We start from the raw sequence: 14,223 nt of genomic DNA, 5'->3' as shown, positions 1-14,223 counted from the left end.
ATCAGAGGTATATGTGTTTAAGAAATTACTTGTTTTGTGCTTTCCTTTTGTCTTCATTTTCTATTATTTTCAACACATACTTGAGCTTTAATGTCTTCTCTTAGCAGCTCGTCTTCTCTGGTGACTCTGTCTGTCAGTCCTCAGTCTTCTTTTCCTCAATCTTATGCATGAGTGAGGAGCTTCACTGTGTGAGCCATTGTAGCACTGACTTCCAGAGCAAGAGAAATTGAACAAGGTTAAGTGAATACCACTTATTGTTCCTAGTGACTTGTAGGGATAATAAATGTAAATATAGTTTGCAGTGATGTCTTCATCCCATATTCAGATGACACTATTAACCAATCCTTAATTCAATGCAAATCATTTTGGGTGTCGTGGTAAACTGTATTAAAGGAACTTACTCCACCTGTGATTACCTTCATGCAGGTTACAATACTGCCAAAGGGGACTTGGTGAGATCCATCCTCTATCCCCGACCTCTGAACTTCAAGCTATACAATGATGCCTTCAAGTTTATAGTGTTCCTGGCCTTCCTTGGCATTGTGGGTTTCTTCTATGCCCTTGGTGTATATATGTACCATGGAGTAAGTACTGGGGGTAAGGCTTTTTAATGACATAGCTTTTTCAAGGATCCTCACCTAACTCAAAAGGGTTGGATAAGGTTCTCTCTTAGCCCCATCATTCTGTGGATCAGTTCTGTCCAATAGAACTTTCTTAGATGATGGAACTATTCTATACCTACATGGTCCAATTTGGTAGCCCTTAACCACATGTGCTTATTGAACACTTGAACTGTGGCTAGTGTGACCAAGGAAATGAATTTTCAGTTTTACTTCATTTTAATTATTTTTAATTAATTTAAGTAATTTAGTGATTTGATTATTTAGTTAATTTAAATTCAAGTCGCCATATGTAGCTAGTGAAAATTGTATTGGATGGCACAGCTATGAAAAGTTGCAAAGTTCATGACTTCTTTCACCACTTGGATGCGAATGAGAGGTTACTTCATGTGTGGCATTGGTAATACCGAAGCCCAAACATCCTCAGAGGAAATAGGTGTTTCTCAAGTCTGATAGAATGGAGAGGATTTAGTCAATCAGATCAGGGAGGAGAAAGGGCATGCTAGTTGGAGTGAGAAAAGGACAAAGGAAGAAATGCAGATGGGTCTTCTGGAACCAGCAAGCAACTGAGAGATTAAGTCTAGCAAGGTAAAATGGGTCACATTGAAGGGGATCTTGAATGCCGTGCTTAGAAATTTGGATTATTTGAGAATGCTGAGATATTTGAGTGTGTACATTGTCTAAGGCATACCCAACATACCATGTACCCAGTGAGTTTTTCTATGTTTTGTTAGGTTCTAAAATAGAACTGGCTGTCCACTTTTACAGAACTATATGCTGCACGGATCCCCACTTCCTTTTAAACTTCATAGTGGTCTGGTTTTGGTTTGTTTGAGCATTTCTCTTAACAGTTGTGATGGCTGAAGGAAGGGTTCTCACAAATGACCTCTGAGGTCCTTTCTGGTCCTGAGAGTGTGATTCTTTTGTGAACTGTGTAATCTCTTCTTTAAGACATACTGGGATGTTAGCAATGTGGGCTCATTGGGAAGAAGAAAAAAAATGTAAATAAAAGGGTCCAAACATAGGTATGAAACTGGGTATGGGTGACTTAATTACAATACCCAAATTTAGTGCATTCTATGTGTGTGTTGTCGGGGAGAGGGGTAAATATCTCGTCACAGAGTGACGAGAATTTCCAGGCAATGTTCACTCTCGTACTTGAGCTCTGGGTAGTCATTTCAGTCTGATATAAGCCTTCAGGCAGCATTTCTAGGTCAGGCAAAGGCAAAGGAGGCCAGGACATATTGGCACCCCTAGAAGGGACCCTGGAAAGAGCTGGGCAGACTGTTAAAGCAAGTGGGACTGGAACTTGAGGCACTGTGCCAGTTTCATCTGGGGAGCAGGAGCACTGAGCAGGAAAACAAGCAAAAGGCCCTCTTCTGTGGACCAGGAAGCACCCACAGTGATTCGGAATGAAGATTTCCCGGGTAGAACTCAACATCTAATACACACCAAAGCAGCTATACTAACTGTAGACCCCACCTTCTTGTGGGTCATAACCTGTGACCCTGCTGGCTTCCTCCATCTGTACTGTCTCAGGAATAGACAAAGCTGAGTCCTCAGTGTCAACACTTTGTGGCTGTGGTTGGGAAAAACAGAGAACGCTGGATTTTGTGACAATCTGAGATTGGACCAATGATGTATCTAGCAGCCTTTGATATTGAACTTGAATCTGTATTTCCAGTACTCAGAAGAGGACTTTAGTGGCTAAAATTACGGTTAATTTCATAAAAATCTAGGGTAAGGCCATTAATTTCTAGAGAAGGTGAAAAATAAAACAAGCCATGCTGTGATTTGATCTAAGCCCTATTCTTATCAGCCATGTGAAGTTCTGTGGACCCGCCTGGGATCTTGACTCTATGAGAATTGACTGGATACTATAAGACACTGGTCACATATTTGTGGCCCCCGAGTGGGACAGCCTAGGGTTCAGATCCTCACCATTTAACTAGCAGATGGCTTGGGGAAGTTATTTTAATATTTTAAGCCTTGGTTTCTTTATCTGTTAAATGGAGAAAATAACAGTGTTTACATCCTAAGGTTGTTGTGAGGAGTAACTAAATCATTTATGTAGCCTAATCCAGCTCTCGCCCCAGAATGTGTGCAGTGAGAACAAGCTATTTTTACTACGGACTTTCCTTTAGCAGACTCTTGGTCATCATTTTTATCAGGTTACCATTCATTTAATAGTTCCTGTGTCAGAAACTGTGCTAGGCTCTATATCTAGAGATGAATAAGATGAACTTGCAAAGGACTTCAAAGATGTATAAGCCAAGCTGCTGCACCCAAGCGGTTTGGAAGCGACTGGGGGAGATTTATAACCCAACTGTCAAGCCCGTGTGTGAAATGTTACAACTCAAAAATGGTCTCAGTGCCTGGGGAGTCTAAGAGGGTGTGTTATGATGAGCAGAGGAAGGATGGTACTCTGGGTGGAGGGAATACCAAGCAAAGAGAAACAGAGTCAAAAAGGGCAGGGTGGACATAGAAAAAGGATCAGAGTTTCTTTTGTGCACAATGGGAGACAACTTGTCTGTTCCTTAAGCACACCCAAGAGATCTCTCAGCCCCACAGAGAGAGCAGCTCTCTTTAAATATTTTGAGCTTCTAGAACTCTTGGAGTGCTGCAGGAGATGGTGCTAGAAAGGGTGCCGCCCTGTGCTGCTAGGCTAACTTCCATGTCCCTCCCTCCCTAGGTTTCTCCAAGAGACACGGCAACCATGGCCCTGCTTCTCCTCACCGTGACTGTCCCTCCTGTGCTACCAGCTGCCCTGACCACAGGAATCGTGTATGCACAAAAGAGGCTGAAGAAAAAGAAAATCTTCTGTATTTCTCCACAGAGAATCAATATGTGTGGACAAATAAACCTCGTGTGCTTTGACAAAGTATGATCTAAACTTTCCTGATTGGAGGTTGATTTCAAGGCAGAGCAGAGCTGGGAAAGGCCTCCAACTGAATGCCTGGTTCACTGCTCTCATTTTACATATAGGAACACTGAGGCCAGAGAAGGTCACACAGTGGGCTAGTGTGAGACCATGCTCTACAAGCCCACTGTACAGAGTCCTAAGGAAGTGGATTAACTATATCACATCATAAATTTCTTCCCTATGAAATTTAATATTTTTTGCCCGTATTGGGTTTCAAAACAATCTCTTATTGTAATAACTTCTATGACTGACTGGCTTTTTCAGGCAAAAAAATTTGTGAGGAACATTTCTGTTCCCTGAAATACTTTGTCCTGTGTTTAATTGAAAATATTCCATTTTTCTCCTCTGTTTCTTTTAAGGAAAGGGAGGGAGGGGACAGTGCCTGTGTTAATGCACTCAGCCCCTCCTTTCTCCTTTGAGCCCTAGGTTATCAGGACTCAGGACTAGAAGAATGTTGTCCTGTAACTGTTTAGGGTTCTGGAGGTAGCAGGGGAGAAGTATGTCCAAATGGGAAGGATTGCTGCTCTGGGACAGGTCTAAAACCTCTTTCTGTGACTCTCCTGTGGGGGTCCTGTGTCCCTGGAGGGACCTCAGCCTCATCCACCTGCTGTTCCGATCCTGCCCTCTGCTTGGGCAGGCCAATTTAATTGTTGTAACACAGTGGGCCTGGCTGGTCCCTCCAAGTCTTCACTTTGTTTGTATTAGAATAATTAATTAAGGCTTTGACACTTTTTAATTAACCTACCTTGGCCAAGAGTCCCATTAATAAGAGGGTCCTTGCTCTGGAGAAGCTCGTGACTTAGCTGAGGAAGCAGGTACAATGGAAGTGTAAACCATGATAATGCAGTGAAATGCATGCTCAAAGAGGCATGGAAAAGCGTCGAAGTTAAGTTACCTGCCATGGATGGGAGGTCACCGCTGAGCCGTGGCTTTGGTTGTTAGAATGGGCTCAGAGATGAGCAGTTCAGAAGCACAGGGATGTCATGGCCTGTGGCATGTGGGTGTGGCTACAACAGGACCTGTGTGGTAGGGAATGTAGCTGGAGAGGAAGAGCCCAATTGCTCAGGGCCTGATGTGTCAAGCTAAGAAGTGGGGCCTTGTGAAGGAGAATGGGAGCCGTACCATTTTTTTAAAAGACGATCAAAGACATTTTTATAGGTGTGTTTTGTTTATTCCATCGAGGGCAATTGGTGAGAAGGAACAAAAGGGAGGTAGGACTGAGACAGGAAGCTATCTAGGGAAGACTGAAGAGATGGGTCATTGTCCTAAGCAAGGAGGGCAAGAATGGAGAGTATAAGACAAACTGGAGAGACACCATGAGTAGACTTGACAAGTCTTGGCTCCACACTGGAAGCAGCTCAGCCCTAAAATTAGTTCCATTCTATTCTGGCTGAGTTTCCTCTGGCAAAGAAAACCCTCAATCACCACTCCTCAAGTTAACCACTAGGGTTAACAGTAGCTTCTTTTAGTTCCACGGCCTTGGAAGTTTTCTGGTAAGGATTCCCATTATTTACCCAGCAGCCTCACTGGTGCCTGTAATATAAGAGGGAGATTTATAAAGTTAGGTTCGTTACATATTTGTCTTTTCCTAAAACTAATTTTTCCAGTTGTTCATTTTACGTCTCATACAAAGCTTTTCCCCTCCACGTCCTCATGTGCTCCTTTGCTAGACCAACTGAGGAACTGCTCCTCGGCACGCTTGGCCAAACCCCAGTGGCATGACAACATGTCATAGTGCAAAAAACACTGGGTTGGGAATCGGCAAAATGAGAAATCAAGAGAAATTTGAACTCCAATGATCTCTCGGTGCCTTTCCAGCTTGTACATTGTAAAACTCTACCAATATGGTGTTGGAATGAAGCACCCCACAATTAATCGAGGTCCCACTCTACTTTTATTTCCACTTAGAAGACATTCACCATGTGCTTCTTATTCCCATATATTTCTAGTTTATGTTGGTCTAAGTTCTCTAAAACAGTTCTCTCTTTTCTATTCAGCTCAGCCCAAGCCTGGGCTAGTATTTATGCTAAGAAGTTGGCTTTTTCTGTCTTATTCCCTTTACAACTGTAACTATAATTTAGTTTTCTTTCTGTTCATGGCTAGTTTTATAGTATAAGAATCATTTTCACATAGAGAAATGACACGGTCCCATTTCTGTTTGCTGCCATCTAATCTCTGTTTTCATGTTCAAAATATTGATGTGTAAAAATATAATCTGATCATCAGGGAAACATTTCAGTTTGCATTAAGCTGCTAACTCTTTTTGAAATGGAATAACTCAAGAGGATTTGGAATCTAAACACACAGGTTGGAACCCTCATAAAATGCAGGAGGGAAATGAAGCAAATAGGTTTTTTTCTATTGTTCTTCAAGGAGTAATTCACGCAAAGCTTGTTAGCTTTCTGTGAAGCCCAAATAAATTAATGAAACAAAGAATCCTTCATTCTTTAATTGGAAGTCCAGTATGGGTTTTGTCTTTCTGCATGATTTGCAAAATTTATTTAACATTTGTCATCTAGAGGGAGATTCTAGATGGGCCAGATTCTGGTTCTTTCTCTCCAACCTGCAAGCCACTGGACCTTGAGGTTGCTCCTTTAACTTCTAACCTGAGAATGTCCCTTCCCTATTTAGTCGATTGTAAGAATTAGAAGCATCGTAAGCACTTCATCATAAAGCGTTATGCCAATTTAATGTGCTCTAATGAAAGAAATGTCATTTGATAGGAAGCTAGAAAATTCAGTGTCTTATACAGAAATGACTGTAAAAAGAATGATGACAGAGACCTGGGTGTCAGTATTGAAAAGGGATACACCCCAGCACTTGGGAATGTTCTGCTCAGCCTTGACAGCGCTGAAATAGCGGGAGCCACATGGTTACTCTGACTGGGTGTTGGCCTCTTGCATAAAGACACCGGGGTCTGTAATTTATGGTGGGCTATGAAGCAATAAGCAAATTCAAAGTGCTGTCATAGTACGTAGTTCCATGTTGCTTTCTTTGTTACATTATGTGATAAATACTCTCCCATAATATAGCAAATCAAATCTCCCAACCATTTTCCTCTTGACAATTCTAACAATAAAACCCATTCATGGGCATTAATGAGTATTTATTATTAGCACTTCATTTCTCTCTAAATTTTCAAAGCCCTTTATCAACATTTCATTATCAAATCTGGACAGTCATCATGTCACCCATATTTTAAAAAACTGCTGTGAGCCAGATGGCAGACTATGAACTAATCAGTCTTAAAAAGAGAAAAATTCTGAACTCTGCTTTAGAAAGATAGCAGGTGCCAACTATAAAGTCAAACTCGTACTGGTCTTTATTGGATTTCCGTTCACTAAATGCTTCTCGTTTAACAACAGCAAGTGCAAAAATAAACACACAAAAGCAAAACACTAACATTTGATTGTAATGATTAGTATCTAGAATCATTTCATTATCGACACAGTCTTTTCAGGAATCATTTGTCACCTGCTGAATTCTTCCTTCAGGTACCCTTCTCTGATTTAAAACTTAATGCTTGCAAGAGTGCCTGAGTGGCTTAGTTGGTTAAGCATCTGACTGGCTCATGTCATGATCTCACAGTTTGAGCCCAGCATCAAGCTCACTGCTGTCAGCACGGAGTCTGCTTTGGATCCTCTGTTTCCCTCTCTCTCTGCCCCCCCAACTCAAGACATGCACACATGCTCGCTCTCTCTGTTAAAAATAAACATTAAAAACATATTTTAAAAAATAATAAAAAAAACAAAATTTAATGCTTACAAACAAGGACTTTGGACAACTAGATCTACTTTAATGTTTTGGGAGGTTGGGTTTTGTTTAAATCATGATATAACCAAAAGTTCTAAATCTTATGCTAATACCAATTCTAACTTCTTCCAGACTGGCACTCTTACGGAAGATGGGCTGGACCTCTGGGGGACTGTCCCTACTGCTGACAACTGGTAAGCACTTCAGTGAAGATGGGATGTAGGATTGGTGTAGCTACCTTGGTTCTATTCAAGTCCGTCCTTCTGGTGTCCCAATTATTCTAACTTGTTAAATTAAATGGGTTCTAAGTTCAGAGTCAGATGGGGAAAATAGGCCTTCAAACTCCACATGAAAAAATAGAACAAACTGGATAAGTAAGAAGCTGAATGAATAAAAAAGAGGAGCAAAGAGTGAAATCATAAGTGTACTTAATTAAAAACCACAAAGATTTGCTGGTGGTTATTGGACTGGGCGGGGTGGGGGGAGGAGTCCAGAAAAGAAGAGTTCCCTCCCTTCCCTCATGTAGCTCACATCTCATGGGATTGAAAGAAACAGATGCATTCATCTTCTACGCATAATACAGTCCATGGAAAGAGCTATGATTAAGGCACACATATCAGAAGAGAGAAGAAAAAATAATAATGATTGTTTGATATAATACACAGTCTTGGATTTTGGAATAACATAGCGAATAAATGGTCGAAATTAATTTTGGAAATGAACAGAATGAGGAAAAACGCCTGACAAAGATAGCACTTGAGATAGAATGTTAAGGGGTATATGGCTACCATTTTTACAGACACAGGTGAAAAGCTGGCCACAGGAGAGGGGAGAACAATCACAGAGATGCTACCCCAGAATGGATAGTGAGGAGAGGGCCCTTGCTCCCCTTCCTCACAGGGCTGAGATCTGCCCTCTCGGTCTAAGTACAAGATGCCTTGACTCTTCAGCTCTAGATATCCCCCCTTGGCTCTAAACAGTGGTTGAGCCTCTGTCATTGAGTCATGCAGGGGCTCTCCAGCACAGTGATGGGGCCAAACACAGCTCTGGCACGAGATAACAGCAGACAGGCAGTGCGATGTTGCAGAAAATACTTGGGTTCAACCCTACTCATGTGGTTCAGCTCCTGGTTGCTCAGATGGCCGGGCCAAGCTTTTGTCCGGGCAGGCACTGCTTTGTCTTCTATTGGCCAGACCAGTGAAAGGGGAATAGGATGCTTAGGGTTTTCACCCCTCCTCTCTTTTCCTTTCCCCAAATGCTCAGGTTTCGGGGTGTAGAAACCACTGTCTACAATTCTCATTTGGCTATTAGATGGGAAATGAGAATGGTAAACTGTACCAGTCTACCATCATAAAGGAAAATGAGACGCTGGATATCTATGCCAGGAGTTTCTAGAAATAGGGCAAAGGACTGAGTCATGAGAAATATTTCAGAGTCCAGGTGTGCTTTTCTTTTATTTTAAAATTTTTTAAAGTTTATTTTTGAGAGAGAGAGAGAGCATGAGTGGGGGAGGAGTGGAGAGAGAGGGAGACAGATTCTGAAGCAGGCTGCAGGTTCTGAGCTTACTGTCACCTTAGGCACTGACCTCAAGTAACCTGACAGAAGTCTCTGTGATTATATCCAGCCACTTAGACTTTATCATACGGAGCATGAGGAGCTCTGGAAGGATTTGAACATAAAGGTTAAGCATTATTGAAACTCTGTGTTGGCAAGATTTAAGGGGCAGAGTGTGTAAAATGATTTTGTTGAAGACTTTCATTTCTTAATCATCTTCTCTCCCAGTTTTCAGGAAGTGAATAGCTTTGCCTCAGGCAAGGCTTTGCCATGGGGCCCGCTGTGTGCTGCCATGGCCAGCTGCCACTCTCTGATCCTTCTCAATGGGACCATCCAAGGAGACCCACTGGACCTCAAAATGTTTGAGGGCACTGCCTGGGTAAGATGATAGTTTCTTGTTTTGGCTAAATGAGAAAAACTTGAAGAAATCCTTACTGAAAGTGGAAAAGTTTTTTAACTTTGGTTGAAGCTCAGAGAAGATTTGTAACAACGTTGAAGGAAGGTTCGACCCTACCTGAATTTCCCAGTATCTGCTCCCAAGAACTCTGTTAATGAGTGCAGTTTGAAATAAGGTTCCGTGATCAAATCGTTTGGGAACCTGCTGTTTTAAGAAAGTAAAATTGATTTCTTGACTACCAGATTTCTTTAGTATACTGTGGTGCATTGTGAATATTCAAGAAGGAATAGGATAAGCAGCATTTACCAAACCTTCTTGACCACAAAACTTTGACAGGCCAAAACATGGTACATTCTCTGTAACACTCACAGAGAAACAGTGGTCTAAAGCAGTGTTATTCAGTATAGTAGCCACTAGCCGGCGACATGTGGTTATCGAGTACTTAAAATTTGGCTATGCAACCAAGGACTGAATTTTCAATTTTATTCACTTTAATCAATTTAATATAAATGGCCGCAGGTGGCTGGTAGCTACTGTATTAGACAGTATAGGTCTAGATACTAACCTGAAGGTTTCCCAGTCCAACTGGATCAATTTTTTGAGCTGAGTGTGAACAGTTGAAGGGTATAAACCCATTCTCGTGGCTGTCATGACATGGTGAGCAGACCTCTCGACCCCATCACTTTCTAGCTGTGTGACCCCAAATCCAGAACCAAGATTCTGAGTCTGTTACCTCAGGTGTGCGTTGGTGATAATAATGCCTCACTCACCGACTTGTGGTAAGCACTGATCCTATGAGCCTACAGGGGCTGCTTGCATTGTAAAGTGCCCACCAAGTGAAAAGCATTCATTCATTCAGGCAGTCACTATTTAGTTAATTACGTTACTCTGCTCTCCAAAAACCCAAACCAAAACAAAACACGTTTTCAAGCTACTGACAATGATATCTTAACTACAGGACAGCATTTAAACAGAATGTTAAAGGAACGAAAACACATGACTGCAAGGACATGAAATACACCTCACAAAAAGGCAAATTTATAGATGTATAGATTTATAGTGGGGGGAGGGGCACCTGAGTGGCTCAGTGGGTTACGTGTCCGATTCTTGGTTTTGACTCAGGTCATGAACTCACGGGTTCATGAGTTCAAGCCCCGACTTGGGCGCTCCACTGGCAGTGTGGAGCCTGCTTGGGATTCCCTCTCCCTCTCTCTCTCCGCCCCTCCCCCCCACACTGTTTCTATCTAAAAATAAATAAACTTATTAAAAAGTTTTTAAAAAGTGTGTACTGGCAAAAATGTAGCTTTCTAGAAGCCAAAATAATAAAAGAGGAAACCTGGTAAACATGGAAATTTTTGATAGCAGCAAGCTAAAATTTAAGCATTTGCTGTGGAGAAATCTTCTACTTAAACACAAAGGGATAATCACTTTCCTGGATCTTAACGGAGAGGAATCAGTGTAATTATTACACATTGTCCTCACCGGCATCCTTCACGTAGACACAATGATGAGCTGCTTAGGGTCATTCTTACTATATGATACTTTGATCCTGGTTCTGACGGTGGCTCTTCTCCATCGAGGGGTGTTGGTCTATTTGTACACATGACATACAAGTTGGGGTCTTGTGCAGGAACATAAATTGCTAGGATTAGCTCTGTAAGAACTGTCTTTAAGAGCAGTGTTATCCACCCCAAGCAAAGTATGGAAGTGCAAAATGATTTGCAGAATTTAAAGCTAGGTGAGAAACTTTCAGTCTCGAATTAAATATCCTTTGGTGGATAGGAAACTGTCATGAAACATAAGGAGGAGGGAAAATATCCTTGTAGACCCCAATAATTTTAGTGCTACAAGGGATGTCAGAATATTTTTCAGAAGAAATTTGGGGAGAAATGGAGGCATTGTCCCCAACGTTAAACAGGTAAGTGATGGAGCAGAGGCCAAATGTCTCCTATTTTCTGATTTGTATATCTGACTGCCTTTCCTATATTTTAGGTTAATATTGGTTTCTCAAATGGTGTAACTTATACTGTTGCAACCTCCAAAGAATGCAAACTGTTTTCAAATATGCTTTCTAATTTGCCAGCAGCTAACTTGTTAACTCTCTAGCTAACCAATTAGGCTAGTAACGTAGATACAGAATAAGAATTAATCCCAGGTTTATCTCAAGACCCAATCCTAACTCAACTGAGGGCTAATGTGCTCAGCTATATTAAATTCTCATCCAATTGCTAGTCATACCATTCAGGAAGAGCCATTGGCTTGTAGCCGGCATTTCTTCCATCAATTACCACTTAAACTGTAGTCACAATATTTCTGGCTTTTTGACATTCTCCAAGGTCCTTAATAACACAACAGAAATTTGACAATGATGGTATTCAGATAATTAGCCTACAAGAGAAAATATGTGGAAGGGGCTTTGAAAAGTTTCAAGTGCTATGCAAATGAGAGGTATTTCTTTCTTACTATTTTGCTCTAAGGAATCTTGTGAATGTTTTCATTTTGAAACAGATAATGGAAGATTGTGATGCAGACTACCGCACATTTGGGATGCCAGGTTCAAACATAATAATAAAGCCAGGACCGAAAGCCAGTTGGGTATGACTTGCTTTTTCAAATCAGACAGCTCTTTCTCCTTGAAACTAACAGTGTCCATAGTTGGTTTGCTCGTCCCTTCATTCCTGAATCTATTTTTAAATTTATTCATGAACCTGTCTTATGCTAGAGCACTGCTCTAGGTGCTAAGGGATAGAGTGATTTCAGAGCTAGATGTGTGGGGCTCTGTGTTGGAGGAGTACAGAGGCTGGTAGAAAAATCCATATAGGTGCAAATCAGTGCAATACCCTGTGCCGACTGCTATAATAAAGGCTGAAGAAAGAGCTGCAGGCGTTCAGAGGTGAGAGTGAATACTATTTATGAGAGAGAAGTGCCACAGAGGAAGGGACCTGTGAACTTGGCCTGGAAGATGATTAGGATTTTTCCAGGCAATCAAAGGGAAAGGCCTTGCAGAACCAGACAACTTGATGAGGGAATCGCCGTCGAGGCAGACAGAAAAGTATCAATGTTGTGACAAACATACCACTTCATGACGTCCCTGGGTTCATTGCAGAGCAAGTCCTATTTGTTGGTGTGCATCTGTGAAATTTCACAAGCATCTTAAGCTCCCCTTTGTTGGTGCTGTCTCAGAGTCCCGTGGAAGCCATAGCCATCTTGCGCCAGTTTCCATTTTCCTCAAGCCTGCAGAGGATGTCTGTGGTCGCTCAGGTGGCAGGGGAGGATCACTTCCATGTGTACATGAAGGGTGCCCCGGAGATGCTGGCCAAGTTCTGCAAGTCTGAAACAGGTACTAATTGACCCTGTTCTCTCTTTCAGGAGGTAAAAATGTTTTAGAAGCCCAAACACACAAAGCACACAAGACTAAATGAATGTGGAAGTGATTGTTTTCTCAGTGAGTGAGAAGTGGGCCCAGGAGATCTGATAAGACAGAAGTGATCATTTCAAGGCCATGAGGCAGAGAGTAAATATCTGGCTTTGATCCATCCAGAAAAGCCCAACCACAATGGGGTATCAGGGAAGGAGATATGAAGCAAACATCAGGAGCCAGAACAGGAAGCTACGTAAGGGTGAGCGAACCAGGAACGTGTGAAGGGAATAATGGGACAGGTCTGGGCCCTGCACTCAGCCTGCAGCTGGGGCGCTCCGCCTGACACCTCTGGGGGCTGGCACCATGTAAGGGCCTCGTGCCGGTCAATGGAAGGAGAATACAGACAAGATAAATCTTTCACACACACACAAAGTAATTAGAGCAAATTAGACGGTATTAGAGCAATGCAATTGATCATTTTCACAGCAATTTCATCTTTCTGGGCCAGATTTTGAGCTGATTTGTATTGTCTCTTTGTCTTACAAACATATGCACTCTCTAAGCGGCAGCCCAGATTTGTAAGGATATTGTTGCATTCAAATGAGTTCATTTGGATAAAATTGGCCTTTTTCTCCTGATTTTCATCTACATTCTCCCTATGATTGCTGATAGCCATCAACTTGTGCACACAATTTTAGATTTGGCAAATGATTGCTTTAACTTCTCCCTCTACTTAGAGCCTTTTTTACCTTAGAAGCGGCCCCTTTTTCTGACTTTGATCTTCCGCAGAACTCCCATGACCTCTAACACTCTATCCCTCTATCCCTCTATCCCTCACAGACTGATGGACTGGCCTATATTTTGCTATACATTTTTTTTTTCAGTCTCACAGATGCAAGTGAGTATCTTCTTGAAATTTTAACTGGTGATTATTGCCCTTGTTCCCTGGTAAGGGTTTGGGCCTGTCACTTCTCACCTCTCGTCCTTCTGGTAGCCCAATTCTTATTTGTCCTGACCTCAGATCTTTGACATATGCTAATAACGTCAGTGATTTCTCCCCCTGTATTTAGGAAATAGAGAGCTAGGAGATGCCTTGATCCCCACCTTCTGGATCATTTTAGAATTACAGGAAGCTTGAGCTGAATGGGGACACTGAGGTCCACACCCTCTCATTCTATGGATGGGAAAATTGAGGAGCCAGAAGAGAGACCTACCAAGCCCAAGGTCAGAGAGCTAGTTGGCAGTAGAGTGGATACTAGAAATCAAGTGTTTTGCTACCTAAGCCACTACACTTCCATTACACTGTTCTTTTTAATGCTCTTCTAGGCATCCTATGAGCCATAAAGATTTCACAAATATTGTAATATTGGTAATGACTACCATGTCAAAATACACAAACAGCATTGTGTCGTCTGTCCTCTATAGCAGGGATTGCAAACTTTTTTGCAAAGAGCTGGGTGGAAAATAACTTTGGTTTTGCAGGCCACATGGTGTCTGTCTCAACTGCTCAACCCTGCCATTGTGACCCCAAACCCGACATAGATGATAAACAAATGGACATGGTTGTATTTCAATAAAACTTTATTTACAAAAACAAGCAATGGACCAGATTTGG

At 41.9% G+C, this 14,223-nt stretch overlaps 1 protein-coding gene across 2 annotated transcripts in view; it reads left to right on the top strand.

Annotated features, from left to right (window-relative positions):
• Positions 1 to 14,223, top strand: part of LOC131512341 (probable cation-transporting ATPase 13A5) — a 116,266-nt gene that overhangs the window by 61,233 nt on the left and 40,810 nt on the right. For both annotated transcript variants that reach the window (XM_058730865.1, XM_058730864.1), the window contains exons 11-16: positions 427 to 584; positions 3,313 to 3,501; positions 7,429 to 7,490; positions 9,079 to 9,229; positions 11,756 to 11,842; positions 12,431 to 12,587. In XM_058730865.1, the coding sequence (XP_058586848.1) occupies positions 427 to 584; positions 3,313 to 3,501; positions 7,429 to 7,490; positions 9,079 to 9,229; positions 11,756 to 11,842; positions 12,431 to 12,587 (804 nt within the window). The remainder of the gene's footprint in view (positions 1 to 426; positions 585 to 3,312; positions 3,502 to 7,428; positions 7,491 to 9,078; positions 9,230 to 11,755; positions 11,843 to 12,430; positions 12,588 to 14,223) is intronic.

The sequence above is a fragment of the Neofelis nebulosa genome, chromosome 5 (assembly GCF_028018385.1).
Source record: "Neofelis nebulosa isolate mNeoNeb1 chromosome 5, mNeoNeb1.pri, whole genome shotgun sequence".
NCBI lineage: Eukaryota > Metazoa > Chordata > Mammalia > Carnivora > Felidae > Neofelis > Neofelis nebulosa.
This window is presented reverse-complemented; position numbering and strand designations above follow the sequence as displayed.